The sequence below is a fragment of the Ascaphus truei genome, chromosome 6, assembly GCF_040206685.1.
Source record: "Ascaphus truei isolate aAscTru1 chromosome 6, aAscTru1.hap1, whole genome shotgun sequence".
NCBI classification, from domain to species: Eukaryota; Metazoa; Chordata; class Amphibia; order Anura; family Ascaphidae; genus Ascaphus; species Ascaphus truei.
In genome coordinates this window covers 15,289,832-15,313,098 of record NC_134488.1, presented here as the reverse complement: position 1 = coordinate 15,313,098, position 23,267 = coordinate 15,289,832, and the positions used below count along the sequence as shown (strand labels likewise).

Here is a 23,267-nt window from a genome sequence, read left to right as displayed (position 1 = left end):
TCTAGAATTGAGATTTCTTCTCCGAATCCCCTCGCCAGAAAAAGTTGGCAAGAAGGTGGGGAGAAGCTGCCGATAAGAGGCAAGACGGCACTTAGAAAAAAAATGAATTTTTCTTACATCTGATTGATGCCCGGATCTGATATCCATTAATCTCACCACCGGAGACCCCCGGCATGAATCCCATGCAATAAAAATGCATTTACAGGCAACTTCATTACCTTAGCGGCTAACTGCTATGGCAATGAAAGGGTTAACTACTAGTAACATGCTTATTTTGGGTAGCGGGGGTGGACGAAGGTGGTATTTGGCCCTTTGTGGGAGTTTAGGTCTTGTGGGGGGGTTGCGGGTGGACTTAACACCTTCATTACTTTAGCGGTTAATAACGCTAAGGTAATGAAGGGGTTAACCCCTCCTGCTACCAGCCGGTAGGCCTAAACACCCATCCTTGGGGCTAATACCCCCTTCACCCACCCCCGCTAACCACAATAAACACAAAAACACACAACAGCCCCACTACCCACCACCTAGGCCCCCAATATACATTACAATATCTAATAAACACCAATACACCATCCACCCACCCGCTGTGCCCCCACATAAAACCATTTTTTTAACACACAGGATTAATACCACAGGCCGGCGGGGGTCGTCACGTGTGTCCACAGGCCCCACAGTGCACTCCGGGGGGTTCTCACGGGTGTCAGTGAGCCCCAACAAGGTCCACAAAAAAAAAAAATGGTTTTTATGTGGGGGCACAGGGTGTGGGTTGTGTATTGGTGGTTATTTCATATTTTAATTTACATTTTATTATGAGTGTACATGAGCAGGGGGTCTCCAGAGCAGAACCGCATTGATTTCAGGTCCGGGGACCCCCTGCTTCGCGAGATACAGGCCCCGTTATGGGTGCCGGTATCTCCTATGCATGTAAATGTCCCGCGACCATGGGAATCAAATGCATAGGAGATACCGGCACCCCATAACAGGGCCTGTATCTCGGGAAGCAGGGGGTCCCTGGACCTGAAATCAACGCGGTTCTGCTCCGGAGACCCCCTGCTCATCTGCACTAGTAGGAACATTTTAATTAAAATATTTTTTCTTTCGGGTGAGATTTGCACAGATAGAGAAGCGTCTCTCTCTCTCTGCAGCAGAATCAACTCGCCGGATGAGCCCTTTTAGGAGGGCAGATCATCTAGTCCCCGGCTACTCACCATGTTTGCAAATGTTGCTATCACTGGTATTCTGGGATTTCTGCATACCGTGATAGCGACGCTGACCAAAAAGGTGATTAAAAACCTTGGCGATTTTTTCTATCGGACTTTACTGCATGAGGCCCCGAAGTGTGAATGAATGCACATTAAACGTGTTCATTTTATTCCCGCTGCAGGGTCAAAATGTTAGGAGATTGGAGGCACACCTATTTAGGTTGGATTTATACCAACTTAAAATCTTGTGAGGTTCCCCAGCACTTCACATACAAAAGTACCTAACCTGTCTCAAATTATTATATCTAAAATAAATGTGCGCTTCCTGCATGTTTTATTATTGTACGATTTCTTAAACATATATATTGTACAACAGAATGTCTGTTTTAAACTATAATTTTCCTGCTCTCTGACTTGTATTCCTAAAAAAATAAGCCGAAACCAACGTTAATATCGTTGCTAAGGACCCTCCTAATTTCTCATATCACCGGACTTCAAAAAGACATCAGAAAAGCTCAGGATGAGAGATTCTCTGATACATCTCTTGGAAGTCTTACTGGAGGGGAAGAGCAACTTAGAATAAACCAGGAGTGGCCGACTTCAGTCCTCAAGGGCCACCAACTGGTCAGGTTCTAAAGATATCCCTGGTTCAGCATAGGTAGCTCAGTCATAATGACTGAGCCACTGATTGCTCTACCTGTGCTGAAGCTGGGATATCCTTAACACCTGACCTGTTGGAGGCCCTTGAGGATTGGAGTTGGCCACCCCTGGAATAAACAGTAGAGGCATGGGGACGCTTCACTACAGGCTTGGAGCAAGGGAACAAAAATAGGATCATAAATCTGCATTAAAGGTACAATCCCTGGTAAACTAACACAAAACAACATTTTGTTAAGAATCTAACAATCTAATCAGTTTGAGCAATTTTTTGTAAAACCAACATTTGGTAACTTGTATTTCTTTGGAAAGTAAGCACAAAATCCTCTTCTTCGGGGCTTCTGAATGGTGGAGTGCTTCTCAACCATTCCTACAGCTTTTCGCACAGATTTGCGAAACGTATGAATATTGGGCTTTCGCCAATTCTTGCATTAATCATTTGAGTACGTCTCACTACACTGGCCACTCTGCGTTTTATCTATGCAAACTCAGGCTTGAAGCAGATTTGTGCCATAGATAAAAAAAAAAAACGTGAGAACATTTGATACATTACATAATATGTGCACCTTGCATGACTTTTCTATTAATCACTGGTGGGGAGAATATCGCTCAGGACCATGAGCAATGAACCTAAATAACCAGGTGCAAAGGGGAACATATATAATGGAAGCACAGGATAAAATGACAGAGGTCACAACAGGCCCCTTAATATGCACTCATGGTGAAAAGTTAGTTATATATAGAGGACAGAATATCCGTACGGAGGGCTAGATTATCCGACCAAACCACATACCTAAATTAAATAATAGTAGGACTGATAAAAACAAAAATAATACATTTTTTAATAATAATATACAAAGAAAACGCCAAAACAAGAAAAGTGATAAGTATATAATAGTGAGTATAAAAATTGGGTAAAATAAATCCCCAGGTGTGGGACAGGTGATGGACGCCAAAGTGGTATAAGGATGGCAGGATGTCAGAGTATGTAAACACACATCCACACCGGACAAATGTACATAGGTGGGTAAGTAAATAAACAGTCCTAATGCCAAACCACTAAATGACCCTGATCATATAAGCATAGAGCCTAAAACTGCACATAGGATATAACCCGGAAAACGCAATGAGTCTATCTATAGGTATAATACTAGTGATGCCATATCAGGTGCAAATCAACATACTGTACCATAGGTAACTGAATATAGTGCCCAGGCATCATAATGAAACAAGAGGTCTAATCATGCGTAAATAGCAATATATCGGTATTTAATTCTCTCAGGAGACAATGCAGCGTCACTGCTTTCCCTTTATTAATTGACTGTCCTGTTCATCTAGAAAAACTACCACATACTGTACCTTAGTGTCATTCTTAAGCAATTAAACCCATCTGTAACTTTGTTAAAAGCAACTATTGTGGTTTCTTGGTCGTTGTGCATTGAATAAGGAACTCTTTTCTCTGTACAGTATGTCCCCTGTGGGGGTCCCTCTTTGTTCCCCATCTTCCCTTAGCCCACCGAGTCACACACAGCAGTGTGTTTAGTTTAGAGACCTTCAATTGCTTTCTGCAAATATCTCCCAATCGCAGACAGGCCCTGGAAGAAAGTGGATCACAATACAGTAGCTACATCCAGTGACATTCAGAACCACTTGTCCAAAATCTAAAATACTGTACATCTAGAGATTATTAAGGGACCTCCTGTAGAATCAAATTAGCTTAACCCCTTAGCTGCCAGAAGGGCACAAATGATATTGCACTGAAAACACAATTCCGCTGACAAGGTTTTCAAAAATAAACATATTTCTGGTTGATGCACACTTGTATTTGTCTCTTTATGTTATCTACAGTGATCCTCTCCTTCCTTTTTTTGGAGATATCCGCTTTTGGGGTTTCACTTTCATTCGTTTATACGAATTGCACCTTTAGGAAATGAAATAAATAGTTATTTATATTTTTCAAAGAAAGAACCAATAGTCTTCTTCCTACTCACCAAGTGGGCACTCGTAGCCCGGTCTGCATGGAATACCTATAATGTTGACTTGACGTGTCATGGCCGGGTCAGGGCAGTAGTATCCGGCAGGGCAGTATTCACAGTCCTGAGCAGACGCTGCTCCCGGCTCAGTCCTCAGGGTACCAGCATGACAGGACACTGGATCAGTCATTCCTGGACACCAATGCCCTGGAGGGCATGGATAGTCTTTAAACAGTGCGATGCCTAAAGACATTGTACATCAAGAAACATGTCTCAGACTAAAATGATCTGGAGCTTACATCTTAAAACACACGAACAGTTTCTGCAAAATTCCATGAAAACCAGAACAATTAGTCAATATTTAATAACTTGTTCTAAATAGTAGAAGATACTGTGTCAACGTGTGTATTTTTCCACGTCTTTTTTATTTTATTTTTTTCACCTATTCATTCTCAAAACTATTTTTTTAGACAGGTTTACCCTTATCCTGTGGTATTCTACAAGTCTCTCTCCCTTAGTCAATTCTCAAATAAGTAATTTTTTTGAAGCAGCATGAGGGTACTATATAGGATGCGCCATGGGTCGTGGTGCTCTGTGTTATATAATAAATTATACAGAATGCTTGAAAGCAGCAATACAGGTTTCAATTATTGTTCTCTAGAAGCCAGGGGACCCCGGAGCTGAAATTAACACAGTTCAGCTCTGGAGACCCCCTGCTTCAATCCTGTAACAAAACAAACAAAAAAAAACAATTTATAAAAACAATAATTGAAACCTGTATTGCTGCCTTAATTGTCTTAATTGTGAAATTATAGGAGCGTTCCAAAATGTTTAACATTTTATTTTGGAAATCAAATGTAATGAAAAAAAAAAACCCCCAGCAAATGTGTTTATGTTCTAAATGCTTTTTAAATAATTTCAAAGAAAATATTTGTGTTCTAATGCGAACCTGGCATCCTGCAGAAATATCCACGAGGGCACTGCTGGCAATCTCCAGGTCTCTCTGCTCCAGGAAGGTTTCGGTATGTATGAACAGGGCACTCCTGAGGTGCTACTGTTTGACTCGGGTCAGTCTGATTAACGCCACTGCAATAATGACCAGCAGGGCATGGAGCAGGTGCTGAGTTTCCTGTGGAAAAAGAGATATGGAGCTCCTGCTGACAATAGTGCTGACAATATGCACCAACTGTGAATAATATGCTATAAACAGCTCTATGTCTCAAGTGTAAACTCCACCTTCTTTGCACCAGTGTCCAAGAGGACATGACAAGCAATCCTCTCTGTGCCGTGCTCCTGGCGAAGCCCTAAGAGTGTTTGCCGGGCATGGTTTGGGCAATATTGTGCCCTCTGGGCAGTAGAAACCTGATAAGAAAAAAAATGCTCAGTTTCTGCTTAAAAACATAAATTATCTTTACATTATTCCATGCACTCAATTTTATGAGATGATACAAATGTTCCCCTATTGTCCCCTCTGGAATCAAGGTAAAAGTGGGGCAAATCTGGGGCAAAGAACTGCACCATATGCACCAAAGAAAAACTTCTATTGAAATCAGTAGGATTTTTTCTTTGATACATCTGGAGCAATGTTGTTGCCTTGATATATATGCCACATAGGGACAGATTCATCAGGTGCCAGTACAGGTTAGTGCACACGATACAGAATGTGATATATCTCATAATACTTGCACCATGTAACTCCTCCCCAACTCCTGCTACTGAATTTATCTAAGAAGGGTGTTGTATCAATAACACAGGCATTGTAATATTTCCAACTCCACAAACTCTTTGGAGGGACCAATATAATTCGTCGATAATGTATAGGTCTTCTATTCTTATCCCTGTCTATTTTGTTCAACTGTGTGTGTGTATATATATATATATAATATATATATATATATATAAACTCCCCTACACCCCCCCCCCCCCAGGCAGCAGGGCGGTAGGTTGTACATAGGAAGATAATTTGTCTTTTAGTCTGAAACCGAGGTCCAACCCTCTCCTGGTAGCATTAGAGTGTCAGCTTCCCCGGCATGCAATCCGTGTACTTTGTCAAAGAGTTCTGACTTTTGACTCTTTGACAAAGTGCACGGATTGCACGAAACGCATCAGAGGTTCTTCTCAAGACTCTTGTTAGCCTACATGTTGCCTTTTGTTCATTAAATAGCTTTTAAACATAGCGATCCAGCATCAGTCTTCATTTCCTCCACTTGGAACGCACTTCAAGCACTATTTAGCACGCTGTGGATCGCAATTACCCTCCCCCTTGGGAGAACTTTTTTTTCAGGATAATTTCGGGCTGAGAGAACGCTTCTTCCAGGATTCCGGATAATTAAAGGTTGTGAGTACTTTATTCTTGATTGATATGCGATTTACATCCTATAGACTTTCAAGTTTATATAATATTGGTCTAGCTCTATGTGGGTCATTAGATGAAGGGGTCTGGATCCCAATTCATATAGGCTTCTTAGACATCCCATATAAATCAACTTCATCACATGCCCTTATATGGGAGCCTCAATGAGCATTCATCAAATAGTATAGCTCAACCCCGTTATAATGCAATCCGTTACAACGCGAAGCCGCTTATAACGCGATGCAAGCGTGGCTCCCAATTTTCATATTTATGAATACTTTACAACACAATTATTGGTGTCTTAAATCTTTATTGTACAATGCATACAATTGTACATTATTTCTAACGCGATCCGCTTATAGCGCGATGTGATTCTTTGGACCCCAAACACAGTGTAATAAGGGGGTTGAGCTGTACTCTCATTCATTTACCTGAATATAGCAACAAATGTCTTTTTATGATACAATATTGACTGTGGAAAACAGATATATAGTGATTGTCATTATTGTGGATGTTTTGCAGACCCTAGAGGACTGGTCTAGGAGGTTTTCCTCCGTTTTTCCTATCTGTACAGAGCTGACATGCTTCACCGCATACTGAATTGGGGTCATGTGCATCCATGCTGGAAATAAAGGTTATGAAACAGATAAAAGTACCTCTCTGTGACATATGAAAGTATTCAGAGAAATGAACAAAAAAGCCTACAAACTATATTTATGCAAATCAACGTAGATATTTTCCATACCTGAGCACACACTTACTTTGCTCTGGCATGCAAGAAAACTGAGCTCAACAGACCGGTAGCACTAATCAGTAAATGGTAAAAGTGCAGAATAGAACTTGTTACTGTACCTGCTGGGCAGATCGCTGCACACATCTGGCCCCAGTGGCACTCACTTAGTGAGCTCCGACTAAAGTTTTGCACATAGGGAGTATATTCTGAACTGCCAGCCAAGCAAAAGTGACCAGCTGCACATGGTCCCTGCAGTTTACCTCCCCTGTGTGTAAGATTATAAAACAGATGGAAAAGGGTGTTACCTCCCGCAGTTATACAATGAAATACAAGTCCATTGAATAGTGCACAATACCATCTGAGCTTTATCTGTGCCCAAATCCACAAAGGGTGCTAAGCTTGACCACGCCTTAACTCCCATTGGAGGAAAGACATGCTAATGCTTAGCATCCTTTTGTAGATATGGGGCTTTGTAGGTACTGACCTGCAGTACTGCCCAGGAGGGCAAGGGAGACATTCGCCTTTTTCTCTAAGGCCACTCTCGTCTCTGGCAGTAAATGTCCCATCTGGGCAGGGAAATGGGTAAAGTGCCCCTAAAAGACAGAATTCAATCACTGTAAGTCACTCACATCGATGTTCAGGTCCTCTTACACAACGTGCTACCTGTACATACCAGCAGGGCAGTAGGAATGTGGGGGGCAATGTCGTGGGTTCCCAGCCACTGTTTCCTGGCAGTAAAATCCTGGCTGGCAGGGAATGCAGAAATCAGAACCACTGTTTGGCTGGTACTGGCCTGTGGGACAGGGAGCAGGGTGGACAGCACCAGCAGTACAGAAATGTCCCTAAAGAAAGAAATAAAGGCAATGCTTGAAATGTAATTTACCGAGTATGATACAGTATGTACATGTCTATATATATATATATATATATATATATATATATATATATATATATATATATATATTTCCCTTTCCCACATACAGTATACATATGCCACTGAAATCATTATATTTAGTTGGTCTATGGAATATCTGTACACTAATATTTGCATTGGATTTATAATGATCTGTTTGCATAATAATAATAATAATAATAATAATAATAATAATAATAATTTTATTTCATATTTCTCCCAACTGGACTCAAAGCGCTACACAATTACAGTACAGAGCGCGCGGTACGCAGCCCATAGGAATGTCACAGGCACTGTCCCTGCACAGATGAGCTTGCACTCTATGATATTGGTGCTTGAGGCACAGGGAGATAAAGTGACTTGCCCAAGGTCACAAGGAGCTGACACCGGGAATTGAGTCAGGTTCCCGTGATTCAACGCTGTCACTATTATCAGAGTCGGTGTCTTTACTCACTGAGTTGCTCCTTCTCTATACTCAGCGTAGTTCACTCACACATCCCGGAATTCCGCACATGGATTTCATACTTGAAAATCTGAGGCGGAATCAAATTCGCAGAAAAAAAAATTGCCTATCCCTATTTATGAGCACTGTGGGTTTCGAAATAGATTTACGCAGATGGTTTTGCAATCGTCCCCTGTGTAATGCTGTAATATTCTCTGTTGGGAGACAGTATTGTATTGTATTGTATGTCTTTATTTATATAGCGCCATTAATGTACATAGCACAGTATTTATATATGCTGAGAAATTCCAGTAAAACGAAAAGTCCTTGGGTTGAATACCCCTTTATTACATCATTAAAAAAAAGCACCCTGCAATTAGAAATATGAAAACAATAGGTGGATATCTATTAGCTTTAACATTAATTACTTACAACATCTCTCTGTACTATAAAAAAGTGTCCTATCCTTAGAAATGGGGCGTGGATGGGACAGGTAATTACTCTATATTTAACAAAAATATAGTGCTTGATTGCTGTACTGAACAGAAAATCAGACACAAGTTATTGTAAAGTACAATAATTATATATTTGGTCATTACAATAAATACACTGTATGTTAGGTCATCAAATTAAGTATCATTGCAAATGTTTAAAATTCTCATGACTGCTGATAACAATTGTAAATAGGAACTTGTCCTTACTATTTTGCCTATATTGCATGAATCGGTTTAGTAATATTGACCTACGTAATATTGCTTAGATTTTCAGTAATACAAAATACACCGAAATTCACCCCTTATACAGGGGTGCGCAAACTTCTTGAGCAGAGCCCCCCTGCCCGGGAGCCACAGCATTCGCGTCCCCCTCTCCAAGGACTCGGCGTCATGTGACATCACGTGTCCCCGCCGCGTCATTTGACGCACGTTGCCATGACGACACGTGACATCACATGAATCCGTGGCGCAATTTGATGCCGCGTTGCTATGGCAGCGCATTGCCGCAGACCCGTCAGAGACCAGGTAAGGTAGTTACAGAGGCCTCACGCCTCCCCGGCATTTAATTTAAATGCCGTGGGGAAGAGCGCGGGACCTCTGTAACTGCCGCACCCCCCCCTAGAAATTCCCCCCCACTTTGCACACTGCTGCCCTATAATACATGGGTGTATAAGTAGTAGTATACCCATCATTATCTTTATATTTCATTGACATTTCAAGACTATTCTAGGAGTCAACGTACAGTATGCCCGTTTTGTCCCTTCTTCTACAACATGCTCCCATGCATATCCGCCCAAATCCGTTTTCCTAATTTTCTCGCACTTCCCGCTCCCCCCAAAAAAATCCGTTTCGCTGTGTAAAACCCGCAAACGGATTTGGTCTGTTTTAATCCACGTGGATTCATCAAAAAACGCGATTCTTAAAAACAAAAGTGTATTGGCAATAATAAAAAATAATAAAAAAAATCTGAAAAACGCAAATCGCCCTTTTAGAGGTTGATTCGCTGAAATCCGCAGAGCAAAGGAACCAACCGATCCGCTTCAAATCGGCCCCTAAAATGTGCCCATCTCTACTCCTGAGGCTGTTGGGAAATGTATACTGTAGAGCCGGGGCATTGTGACACATGGATATAGTTGGGATACTTTTGCCCTTCTCTGTTTTGTAAACACTGACTCAAATGTCCCACTGTGTGATGTTACCTTAGGGCACAGGAAAGCTGTGGGGCCAACAGAGATGAAATTTGCTGGGCAATAAAATCCTGCAGCACACACTCCTGTGGGTGAGCTCAGACCAACACTGGCACAGAAATGCCCAGCAGAGCAAGGCACACAGCTCTCCACTGTGGAGCCACCTAAAATGGGCAAGTATGCACAGAGACATGTTATAGAGGTAAGCCACATTGCTAACACACACGAATGCATATCAGTTGCACATTAAAGCAGCAGTACAAGGTGCCGTTTTTTTAAATGGAATTTTATTTTATTTTCCCTTTAATACGTGCATCCACACAATGATAAGTAATTAGCTAAATTGCCGATCAATCCATTCAATCCTGTGATTGATAGATGAAAATTCGGCTTGAGGGCTTGGGGGTTCACTACATGACTGTCAGAGCAGCAGAAGAGCACCAAAGAGGCAGTCACTAGATACAATTGGTGCACTGCTAGAGAGAGGACAGGGCTCAAGAGCCTGTTTAGGAATGGGATGTGACTTTGTAAATGGTTGCTATAGAAACAAAAATGCTTGTTCCATTATAATACATAAAAAATGTCATTCAGAGTTGCTTTTTTTTTTTTTTTTAAAGCTACAGGTACTAGTATTTTCTAATAGTACAGAATTGATTTATTAAAAACACACATGTAGTATATAGCTTAGGCTGCAGCTTTAACCTATTGACCAGTTTATGAGTTACAGAAGGTTTTACACACCTGTTGCATTTTTCAAAGTACCCACTGGGCAGGGTTTTGGTGATTGTGTACCCTCTGGACAATAGTGGCCTAGAGGACAGGGTCCATTCAGCAGGAACTGGGCTGTTTTCAGGGGGATTGGGTCTGCAGCTTCTCCCTCGCAGTAATATCCAGCTGAACACAGACCTACAAACATAAGTCAAGGTGTAGTGTTTGGTGACAAATACTCCACTGCGGGTCATTTGGGATCAGTGTATATCCAACAGACTGAAGACTTGGATGCAAACAAAAATACCCTATTACATTTAGTTTTTAGTGAAGGTAGTCCTTATTGAACCTGCACCTACAAGTGATATCCCAACACACCGGGCAGCTACAAGAGTCCCAATAAATCTAGCATCTGCAAAAAAAGACCCAAATATATGCAATAGTTGTACAATTAATCCCATCGAGCAAATGCAAGAAAAACCACAAGCCCATTAAGAATCTGGAAAAAAAGTTCACAACATATCCAGTTTGTACCTGTGCAAGATATCTTCCAATACTCAAGGGGCTACAAGAAGGATCGAAAGTCTTTGAAAGAGAAATTCCTACATATGGACAAAGATCTTGTTGGATGAAAAAATCCATAATAGGGAACAGAGAGAGTCACCAATTCAACCAGAATGGTAAGAGATCCAAATGTAGCTACTATGTTGGGACAGGTACAGTATGCAAGCATGTTATCAGTTCCTGACGGTACATTTAAAGGAGAATCTATGATGTCTTCAAATCTTTATGCATTTTAATGTAATCTATGGGGAACCCTAATGGTGGTCCCATAAAAGGTATAACAATTTCAATTCATCTATATGATGGAGTAGCAAACATATCTAGAATCTTGAGAAATTTTCTCCCAGAAGATAGAAAGGAGAAGGAAAATTGCACTGAAACTTTAGATATACTACGGCAGGGGTGTGCGGTGTCCCCCCTGCCTACTCTCCTCCTGTGTCGCGCCACCCTCTGCGGTGTCAAATGACTGAAGCCGGTTAAGTGAATTACAGAGGCCTCGCGCTCTCAACGCGGGGCCTCTGTAAACGCCACGCCCCCCCATAAAGTATTGCGCCCCCCAGTTTGTGCACCCTTGTACTACAGCAAAGAATAAATACTTACCATCAGGCTCCCAGTTTGCTTCTCCGTTGCAGTATCTCCCTGCTGGGCATCTCTTGCATGAAACAGATGACAGAGCCCCTTCTAGTGGGTTAAAAGTGCCCTCAGGACATGGGATAGGTGCCTTAGTCATGGCTGGACAGTAATGACCTATTTAAATACAGCTCTATTTTAATTTATATAATGAAACCCTATTTTCCTTCAATCAAATATGTTAACCTTTATGTTTCCACCCTTAAAGCAGCAATACTACTTTCCATTTTTTTAAATATATTTGTATATGTACAGCACGTGACAATGTATAATCTACATTCTTATCTAAGCTGGCAATTGTTTGGTGCTCATGTTATAAATGTGTAAACATCCTGATTGTGTACCTAAGATAATGGCTGCCTTTCATTTTAAATCAATCCTTCAGGCAGTGTTCAGTAACTCAGCAGCTACAATGCATCCTTATATTAATAAGGTAACATTATCTATTGTTATAGTTTACAGCTCGAACATTGGCAACAAATGATCTCAAACAGGAAGGTGTTGCAAATATCTTGCACTGCTTGGAACGTGAGCTAAAACCTGCTATAGAAATCAAAGGATGCTTTAAAACTCCTTAAAAATTGCATTCAAAGTTGAATAAAAATAAATAAATGTAAAAAGTCATTATTATCTAATACTACAGAACTGATTTATGTAAAAAATAAATAAAAATATATATATATGATGTCACGTTTTGCTGTTTTAAAGATAGCTAAGCTCGAGATAAGAATGTTGTGATTACTTTATTTCCAGCATTTTATAAAGCAGAATGAAGACGTGTTGGCTGTTTAATTGGCAGAGGCATTTTGAACATGAGTCTTTCATTTGTGAACATGAATGTCTGCACAACAACATATTAGGTAGGGTACCGTGTGTGTGTGTGTGTGTGTGTGTGTGTGTGTGTGTGTGTGTGTGTGTGTGTGTGTGTGTGTGTGTGTGTGTGTGTGTGTGTGTGTGTGTGTGTGTGTGTGTGTGTGTGTGTGTGTGTGTGTGTGTGTGTGTGTGATTCGGAGAATGTGAACAGGAGGAAGAATGAAATGATGGACATACTGTATAATAATGATATTTCACTACTTTTTTTGTTAGCGTCAATCTTATCTGCTGGGTTTGAGGTGAAATTAAATGTAAAAAACTTGATTAATTAGTCCTTTCATTTATTTCATATAAAAAAATAAAACAAATGAATCTGCTGTGTGCACCAATATGCACTTTTATTTGATTTTATACACAGATCTTTTACTGCTTCTAATGACTAATATGAAGGCTTCCCATTTAGAGACGGGAGAATTCCGTCCAAATCCCTTTCCCGGATTTTCACCCCCAAAATCCGTTTCATGGTGTAAAATACGCAGATGGATTTGGGCGGTTTTAATCCGCGCGGATTCATCAAAAACCGCCATTGGATACAACCTGGATTTGTAGAATCCAATCCGCGGATTCAGCGATCCGTTAGTGGAGTCTTAAGAATCCGCCGACGTACGGCCGACTCCGCAGATTGGATGCCACAAATCCGTCCACGGGTGTCGGAATCCGCCGAGTGTATTGTTAATAATAACAATATATCCGCAAAATGTGAACCTCCCTTTTTGAGATTGGTCCGTGTATTTCAGCGGACCAAAGGAGCGGGACGATGCGCTGCGGATCCAAATTTCTACTTCCCGCCATCAATACCAGGATTCCATCAGGCCTGTAGCTATGAAATCCGCTTTAAGTAAACAAGTCACGATGGAAGACCACTTGCAGCCTGTTCACTCGAATAGGCCAGAAGATGCCTTATGGCGTGGCACCCCTGAGTAAATATGGCCACAACTGTGTTGCTTGCCAAACAATTACGTGTCTTAGTGTTGTTCATTTTAAGAAGAATTGTTTGGATCATCTGAGTGTTTCATTTTACCATGAGGGCAGCTCACTGGCGCTACTGTAGATATATGCATACAGCTTCTCCCTGCAGGGCATGGCAGACAAGAGCTTGCCCCGGGCATAGGACTGAAGGTGCCTAAGTCACATGGTAACTCTATACTGGCCCCACTGGGACAGTAGAAGCCAACAGGACAGCGATAGCCATGAATTCCATACGAGGGGCAGGGAACTGAGCTCCCTTCCTTGCAGACATACCTAGGGGTAAATAATGTTATATCAGTCAGAAATTCAAGATAACAATAATAACAACAATAATAATAATAATAATAATAATAATAATAATAATAATAATAACAATAACAATAACATTATTTGATATAGTGCCTCCCAATGGGATTCAAAGTGCTTCACAAATACAATATAGTGTGAGCATGCAGCGCATAGGAATTTTACAGACACGGTCCCTGCCCAGATGAATTTACAATCTATGTTTTTGGTGCCTGAGGCACAAAGAACGATAAAGTGACTTGCCCAAGGTTCCCCTGATTCAAAAGGTGTCATTGTTTGCAGAGTCAGTGTCCTTACTCACTGAGCCCAATCCTTCTAAGCAATGACTCATTTTCTATTATCATGTAAATTCCTAACACCAGCAGCAAGAGCACACCATTTCTATTTATAACATTACACGTGCTGTGACAAATGTGTTATCTAAATCAGTATATACAGATGCAGCCACGAGTATTCGAACACTTGCCTTGTAAAATCTGGGGCAATCTCCCAGTAATGCTGCAACGTTTCTGTGACATTTCTGCAGACAGACTAATGGCCCGTCGGATTAACACAGCGGGGGTTCCTTCTGTGTTAATCCTACCGGGGTCTACCTGTCTGTAAGAGATAGGCTGAATCAGTCACTCTACCAGCGCGCCACTAACAGGGGGTAAATTTAAATTTTAACACTACAGTATTGTAGCAGGGGGTCTTTGGAGCTGAACTGCATTGATTTCAGATCCGGGGACCTCCTTCTTCCTGAGATACAGGCCCCGTTATGGGGTGCCGGTATCCCCGCCATGTTAAAATCTTGTGGGTCATGTGATCGTGGGATTATAACATTCTAATCCGATGGGCCATTAAATCTGCAGCGGACCATCTCGGACCCCCACGTACTATAGTGCGTGATTCAACCCGGGAAATAGTCGGATAACGGCCACTGCATCTGTATACAGTACATTTAAAGTTTATTTAACACTATCCATTTGCTAATATCTAAGTTTAAGGGTTTCTAGTGTCTTAGATAAAAAGAGCAAAGCAGTCCACGCACTCAGGGTAGTTTTACATTGAATATTTGCTTTTATTTATTCATTCATTCAGATTGATAAAAAATGTTCATAGAAAAATAAATGAAATAGAAATAGCCGTTTTAGTCCAATTGCGATAGTGCAGAGTAAATGATTACTTCAGAAAGAAGAAAACAAAAGCAAGAAGACATTAAAAGCAACAAAGAAGAGCTATTCACTGGAGACTTTGCTTCTGGATAGAATTTATTGTTCCTGATTTGATATTTTTTTGTGTTTATTTTTGTGCTATCGGGTTAGGATTGTTGGTTTTTTTGGTGTCTTTTATTGTTGGGACCGGCCCTTTATTGGATTTATCTGCTTTTGCCCCTGAGGATGATGACTACGGCCTTCATCCTGGCAGGCTTAAGTTAAACCTTTATTTATTTACATATTTAGGGTGTTCATTGGTTGACAATGTGGGTAACTACAGATGCAGCGGCCGTTATTGGAACACTTCACGCTATGTATACCTCGGAATACCCATGTCATGGCGCGAGATTTCTTCCAACCGTACCGTCTTAATACGCGAGTGCAGAAAATGGCATTTTAGAGTTCTGGCTTTTAAACACCTGAAATTGACAAAGTAGCACAGTACTGTGCACATTACAATTCATTCATTTTATTTAATTGCACACAATCCATGAAATTCAAACAAAGCAACCGCTTTGCAGTTTAAATGTCCTAGACACAGCTTCCTATTGGCCCACGTGATCGGGACATTTAAATTGAAGAGAGATACTGCACCCATCCCCCCCCCCCCACCATGCAGATATCTCTGAAAGGAGGGTGATTCGCGGAGCTGAAATTAAAGGAGTTCTGCTGCAAGACCCAAATGCTTTAAACCTATTTAAAAAAAAAAAAAAAATAGGATTTAGGAATCAGTCCTCTTAACTTATTATTAACAATTCGCTCAGATATTTGAAATCCAAATCTGTGGGCAGTTTTTGGTGGGGGGGATGAATTTGGTATTAATTATCCATGACATTTAGGGGAACGGATTAGGACTGTTTCGCCCAGCTCTAGTCACCATACCAAGGACAGTAAGTTTTGCTACAATTTACTTGCCCTGATTTAACGGAGCTTGGTGTATCTCGCCCAGTGTTAGGAGTTGTGAACACATTGCCTGATCTTATTTCAAATGTTACAGCACCACCTTGTGCATCTGTAATGTACTACAGTACATGTGGACTCTAACAATTATATTGCTGGCAACTCCTACCTATTCGTCATGTTATCAAAATCAGTAATGGACGTTTTATTCCCTGAGGTTAACGCGAATGTACAAATCTAATTATATATGCAAAAACAACAGACATTAGTTATCTCAGTTCAATAGGCTTAACGCCTTACATACTGTATCGTTAACATGACTCGAGTTACTCCCGTCTTATCTAAATGCAACATTGGCTCCCTTCAACTCATGAGGTGTGAGTTAGGGAATGAACGGGAGGGCAAGGGGAAAGAGGAGAGGGAAGAGGAAGGGTGGGCAGGGAAGAGGGGCAAAGGGGGGGGGGGGGGGGGGAATAAACCTATTTCATTAGAGCCATTAGAGTTCCAAGTGCTCAAACCAACCTTGAAACACATGGAAAGATACCTGTGCACAAAAATGAGTGCACCTGATACACCTGGGATATATGCTATTAGGATATGTAAAGTATATGTAACCCCTGGTAAGAGGTACAGGTATGCAACACACTCACACTGTCCTGTCAGATTCCTCTCCAGTGTGCACGAACATGTGACTCATGATGGACATGGCAGCAGCCAATAACAAAGGCTATGAGAGAGGAAGGAGCCTTCAAGAGGGGCTGACAGAGTACAAAGGGGGAGACCTGAGCGAGTCTGGAAGATCTGAAGACCAATTGTGACAGACCCGGGACCAATCTACGTGTCACAGGGGACGCCTGGAGTGGGTAGGACCTCGGTGTCCCGAACAGTGGGGAGCAGGCAAGGATTGAGTACAGAATAGGGACTTAGACCAGGGAGCAGAGAACAAACGGACAAGCCAGATTACCAGCAAAGGTCTTTAATAATGTACAGGACTCCAACACTGAACAGGAACAGAAGCAGTAGCAGAAGCACGGGCATAGGCATAAGGAGTCTGACAACAAAACAAAGGCAAGGGAGGAACAGTAACTATAAGGACAGGAGCAACAAGGAGACAGACAGAGTAACCCCAGAGCAGACAGAAACCAGCAATACCCGGTGGACAAAGAAAGGATCTATGGCTAGGAGCAGTATGGGAGACCTTGACACTACGTTGCACCAGTGAAAGCGGACACTGGCTGGAGGGAGGGCAGCTAACCCTCGTGAGTAGGCCTAGCGGATCATCTAAGTGAGAGCAGCACAAAGGAAAACGCACTGTCAGAGGTGATTATCAGTGGCGGTCATTGTAACAGGCAAGCCTGTTACCAACAGATAGAGCTGTTGGGTGTCAGCCAGGTAGTAGTTAATCCCTTTCTGGAGGAAGGCAGGGCTGCTAACATGCCCACCTAAGTGTAGCCATGGTTTAGAAGACAGGAAAGAGAAGTGCTGGTCTTTATCACCTGGTCTGCATACAGTATAAACCACATGTACGTGCCCTTGATACAGAAGGACAGCAAGATATAATTTCAGTACCTGCAAGTCCTTGATACAGAGGGACTTTGGGAACTGAAAATCCTGGGCTTTATGCTGCTGGACTCTGGCCTCGGGAACCCTAGACTTTGGGCAAGGATGGCCTAGCCGTGCAGCCACAGGTGCATATCCTTGATACATAGGTGGCACCAGGTACCTGCACAGAAATCTACAGACGCATATAGACTTTAAGCTGCTATTAATAACTGTTCTTTTTGTTTACTGAATTTTATTTACTAGGAAAAGTCTCTGTTTTTGTTGTTAAAGATGTGGGGCAAAAAAAAGCCTGCGTTTATTTTTGAAAAGCAGTCTCCTGGTTTAAACCTCTGCACACATCTCATAACGTGGTACCAAAGCATTTGCTAAGTACAGGCCTGCTACATTGATACATAGTTAAGAGCTCCAACAGTGTGTCGCCACCATCACATAAGCCTCGCTTGGGCTGGGTGGCCTCAGCAACAGACACTCATACTGTATACACCCATGTAGTGTTTAGTGAGGCATGTTATGTGAATGTGTTCTGTGAATGTATGTAGTGATTCTTCTGAAAAGGATTATAATGTACCAGAGTCTCCATTGCTACTCACTTTATAAATATGGTTATACTATAAACCTTACTGTATTCTGTCTTCCGTTGTCTGACCTATCACCACATGTAGAACATCACATAGAGAAGAAGGACTCAGACCCCCACCTTGGCATTAGTTGTACTGTAAGTCTGAGACCAAATAAGAGGGGTTACATATATTTAAATGACTCCTATTAGCATACTGCACTGTATATCCCAGGTACAGGGCCATCAATAGCTTTCCCGGGGCACAGGACTATAGTTTATCCACTGCCTTCCCCCCACCATGTTGGCATCTTTGCCAGACCCCCCTATTTCTTACACTCTCCCTTCTCACACTCCCACCTTTCCTCCTTCTCACACTATCCCCTCTCATTTCTTCCTCCCCCAAGTATTTCTCCCCCAATCTCTCTCACTCCCCCCTGTGCTCTCTCTTACACCCTCACCTACCCCACTCCCCATGTTTTTCTCTCCCCACTCCCGCATATATATTTCTCTCCAGCTCCCCATATATTTCTCTTCACCTCCCCGTGTATTTCTCTTCACCTCCCCGTGTATTTTTCTCCCCCTTTCTCACTCTCCCCCTCCCCTCCCCCAGGCTCCTCCCTCATACCCACACTCAATAACACCCCTAATTACACGCTCAATAAGCCCCCAATACACACACAATAACTCCCCTTCCCCAATACACACATAATAACCCCCCCAATACACACACACAGGCCCAACTTCCAGCACTGACTGTGCAGGGTGGGTTTCCAGTGAAGGCCAGGCAGAAGCTGGGGAGAGCTAGGGCCCGGTGAACTGTATATATATATACACCTGGGAGATATGTGACAGTGGAGTTTCCCGGCATCTAGCTATGTTCAATGCTAGAGCTGCTGCCCAGAATAGCAGAGGTAGTGGGTTCTGATCCGGTTGGGCCTGTTGCCAGTACCCCCTTCATCACAAGAGGCCTTAGACTTGTCAGTATTGGTTTTATGGAAATATTTTAGGAGTTGTGGGGTCTGACTCATTTAAATATACTTTGCATATCTCACTAGAATATCTCCCAGGTACCTTCAGGTGTGCTCGTTTTTAAGCACAGGTACCTCTACCTATGTTATTTGGAAGGACGTTTGAGGGGATACTATATATGTACAACTTAAGACACTGTCCTAACAACTCAGGTCTGTGTTTAGCACCACCTTCAGGTCATGCCACTTGAAAACAAAGTGCAATCTGGAGAGATTGACTGTTAAACCGTGTCGTCTGTAATTTTTAATAGATGTGGTGTGTAATACAGATACTGTAGTTGTCAAATTTTATTCCATGTGGCTTTTCAAGGACAATGGGGAAACTACAAATCACAGCTACAAAAATATGACCCAATGTATTGAAATTAAAAGCAGCAATTCACCCTATTCATTTTTTTTAATGTTGTTTTTTTATTGGTTTTCGGAACTCCCAGTCTCTGGAGCTGAATTGCACTATTCTCCACCTCTCCGAAATCTTTTAATGCGCTGTTTTTTTTGTTCCCTTTCTGGAAATCAAATGTGCCACTTGCTTAGACTCAGTCCCACGGGGCCAGCAGGAAGCCACGGCATCATCAGAGCATAACATTGCAACTTTATTGGGTGGCGGCCATTTTCAATGAAAACAATGTTGTCCCACAGTGCCCCTGGTACTGATTATGAAATAAAAAGACTAACTGCTGATTTAATGTAAATGGTTTTTTTTATATGTGGCAAAGGTTCTAAGAGACTGGTCAGCTATTCGCTCACACTGTGCCGCATCAAATCACTCTGCAAAAAAATATATCGACTCCTCAGAGCCAAGATTTTACAACAGTGAGTGAGCGGCCTGTTGAATTAACTGCGATTAAATCATTGCACAAATCGCTCAGAAAAGGAAGAATATTAGTAGCAATGACAATCTCCAAAAATTTAAGATGAATGTCTATGACAAAACTGGCCTGTTTCTGAGTTATGAGTCGATTCATTTCTTGCCACAAACATGTACGTTGCAGAGACTTTCAAACATCAAACAACATCTACATCTAAATGTCACTTTTCACCCAGTTTAGACTTTTGAGTACTCTTGAATGAATAGAATGAGATGTCTGTTCCAACAATATTGTCATTTAATACATTAAAAGTCAATTATTTAATAAATAGGACCTCATTGATCTGTTGAGTGGACGTGGGGCTAATGTATCAAAAAGCTTGTCATTAATAAACAAATTGTGACCTACAGTATAAGAAAATAATGGTAAAATAGAAAATAGTAGCAGAACGCTACAAAAACGGGTTGCGAGGCGTGAAGTGAAGAGTTGAAAAACTTTAATTTACCAAAATATACATACAGCGGCAGGCAAAAAAAATGTCCCCTAACAGGTAGCACAGCGACAGGTGGTTTGTCAAACCCTTTGACAACCCGCTTTTGTAGTGCTCCGCCAATATTTTCTGTTTGACCACTTTCATGTGCAGTACAGTACCGGTGCAGAAGCCCACACTCAGAGGAGTTCCAGAGAGCAGCACACCACGAGGAGAGGGCACAAGACTAAGCGCCCGTGAGTGTTATACAACTTTATATTTTTCGTTTATTTGTCCTAAAGGGGCCAGTGTGGTCACCGGTTAATATCTGGGGCTTGTGCCGGAGGGGTTAGAGCCGGCGCCTTACCTGCGGGCTTCCGACTACCTTTCCGTCTCCCTGCCCTACTCTGGAGACACTCGTGTCGCCACACATTCATTGGCCATACCCTCAAACTATGCGTATCAATTTTCAATTTTCATACTTCTCCAGATCACGGAATTTAATTACAGATACTTACATTTCTGAATACACTCTTCTTAGTGGGTTATTGTAGCACCGGCTACAGGATGTGTCCTACCCACTCAGTATAAGAATATAGGCCTCGGTCACTCACCCCGGAGAGCATGGCAGCGCTTGAGACAGGTCTGACAATCCAGTCTGAGCACAATAGCGTCCCGCGGGGCATGGTGGACACTCATCATGTGAACGGAGTCCTGAGGCCGTGGAATATGAGCCAGGGGGACAGGGCACTGGTAAACGTGTGCCATTCGGGCAAAAATGCCCCGCAGGACAGATGTCATTTTCAGGCAATGCATTTACAGCTGAAGGCACCTGCAAAACAAATGAAGCCGTTATTGATGCACTCCTGTGCGAAATATGCTGTGCTGCTATATTAGCGAAGACTTTCTCACCCTGGGTGTGATGGGTGTGGGGTTTACAGCCCCCTGGGAACAGTAGTAACCAGCATGGCAGTATCCTGTTGGCTGATTCAGTCCCTCAGAGGAGCAATACATCCCTGTAATAAAAATAATTAAAAAAATACAACTTAACCAAATACCATAAGCAGTGTCCTCTCCTCTATCACATGACATATACAGCAACATTCATGCTTTCTGCTTTTGCAGATTATCAACTTGTTCCTTTGACTCTACAGTATGTTCTCACCAGCTGGGCAGGGCTCACAGTCCGATTTACTTGACGCTCCAGATTTTTGACCATACGTTCCCGCAGGGCATGGGTACACAGTGATTAAACTTGCACCAAGTGGGCAGTAATATCCAGTGGGGCAAAGCTTAGGAACCGGTATACCTAAGCCTAGAAAACAAAGACTTCCAGTTAATTTTAGAGATAGCACCATACACAAGACCCTGTCCTAACTATTCCTAGAGGTAAGCAAATATCAGCAATTTATTTTGCACATTCTCTTAAATTTATCATATTCGCTAAATTATGACTAAATTTGACATTGCTCACAATTTCATCTACTGTGTTTCATTAGAATTTCGCAACTTTTCACCCAAATTGAACAAAAATAGCAGTATATAAAGGACCAGAGTTTACACACTGACTTTTAATGTTTGGCAATTTGTTTTTGAGAAGTTTGCTGTTTTTGCTAAATTTGTCGCCAGATCACCCCAGAAAATGTCACCTCATTTGCAAACTTCAAAGAATAGTTTGTACATCTCCATTTACTCCCTGAGGCCCCATGTTATTCTCTGAGAGTAACAATACAAACATCAATGTGCACTACTCAATTTCTACTTAATGTTCTATTCTATTACTATGTGTCTGTTATAGTGATCCCTGGTACTTCCAAATAACATCTTCTATATACACATCTTTGCTATGCCCACTAAGCCAGTTACTCACTTTCATTGTCTGAAACACAATAGAATCCTGTAGGACAAATGTTACATGTTTCTCTTCCCTCCTGTGACTGATAGGTTCCACTCTCACATGATGTAGGTACTGGAGACCCAGCAGTGCAGAAGAAGCCACTAGGACAACGGTAAGCAGGTGGCCTCGAGGATATTTGCCCGGGTGGGCAGAAGAATCCTGGAGAGCAAGGACCCTCCCAGCTGGTCTTTCCAGTACCTAAAACAAAATACAAATACACTAGTCCCTGTATTTCTGAGATGCGTCTGGTAGGTCATTTTGGGTTGGTGGTGGGGCACTAATGGCTGTTTCAGTGTAGAGTGTGGTCATGACATACTCTGTGTCACTGTATGCAATGATACAGAGTATAATCTGATCGCACAATACTGTATATTGACATAGAATAGAACTTGACTGCACTATACACTGATATGTAACCTGACCACACTTTACACTGACACAGAATAACCTGATTGCACTACACACTAACACAGACTACAAGTGGCAGAGGGGAGAGTGGGTGACATGTGGAAGGGGGGAGAAGTGATGACACCTGTGATGGGGTGATATGGAGGAGAGGGGGTGACATGGGAGGAAATGGATAACAGAGGGAGGAAGTAATGGTGGAGTGTGTTGCAGGGAGGGCAGTGCATGAAAAGAGGGAGCAACGGGTGACAGAGCCAGCAGTGGTTGAAGAGGGGGGCAGTGGATGACAGCAGGAGCAGTGGGTTACATGAGGGAAGGGGCAGTGGGTGACAGTCCCTATCTTCTCCTCTGTGCTTTCTCGCCGGCCACTGCTGCATCCTCTTTCCTGGTTGCTCTCACTCCTGCACCGTCGCTGCTGCATCTACATGTGGCTGCCC

General features: G+C 42.2%; 1 protein-coding gene across 1 annotated transcript in view; it reads right to left on the bottom strand.

Moving 5' to 3' along the window:
- Nucleotides 1-23,267, bottom strand: part of LOC142498007 (uncharacterized) — a 139,509-nt gene that overhangs the window by 95,873 nt on the left and 20,369 nt on the right. The window contains exons 14-27 of the mRNA XM_075606516.1: nucleotides 22,399-22,623; nucleotides 21,694-21,843; nucleotides 21,441-21,544; nucleotides 21,143-21,360; nucleotides 13,751-13,971; nucleotides 11,827-11,973; nucleotides 10,696-10,860; nucleotides 9,967-10,118; nucleotides 7,592-7,760; nucleotides 7,403-7,511; nucleotides 7,038-7,183; nucleotides 5,069-5,194; nucleotides 4,782-4,961; nucleotides 3,851-4,075 (exon numbers count right to left, since the gene is read on the bottom strand). Coding sequence (XP_075462631.1) covers nucleotides 3,851-4,075; nucleotides 4,782-4,961; nucleotides 5,069-5,194; nucleotides 7,038-7,183; nucleotides 7,403-7,511; nucleotides 7,592-7,760; nucleotides 9,967-10,118; nucleotides 10,696-10,860; nucleotides 11,827-11,973; nucleotides 13,751-13,971; nucleotides 21,143-21,360; nucleotides 21,441-21,544; nucleotides 21,694-21,843; nucleotides 22,399-22,623 — 2,337 coding nt within the window. The remainder of the gene's footprint in view (nucleotides 1-3,850; nucleotides 4,076-4,781; nucleotides 4,962-5,068; nucleotides 5,195-7,037; nucleotides 7,184-7,402; nucleotides 7,512-7,591; nucleotides 7,761-9,966; nucleotides 10,119-10,695; nucleotides 10,861-11,826; nucleotides 11,974-13,750; nucleotides 13,972-21,142; nucleotides 21,361-21,440; nucleotides 21,545-21,693; nucleotides 21,844-22,398; nucleotides 22,624-23,267) is intronic.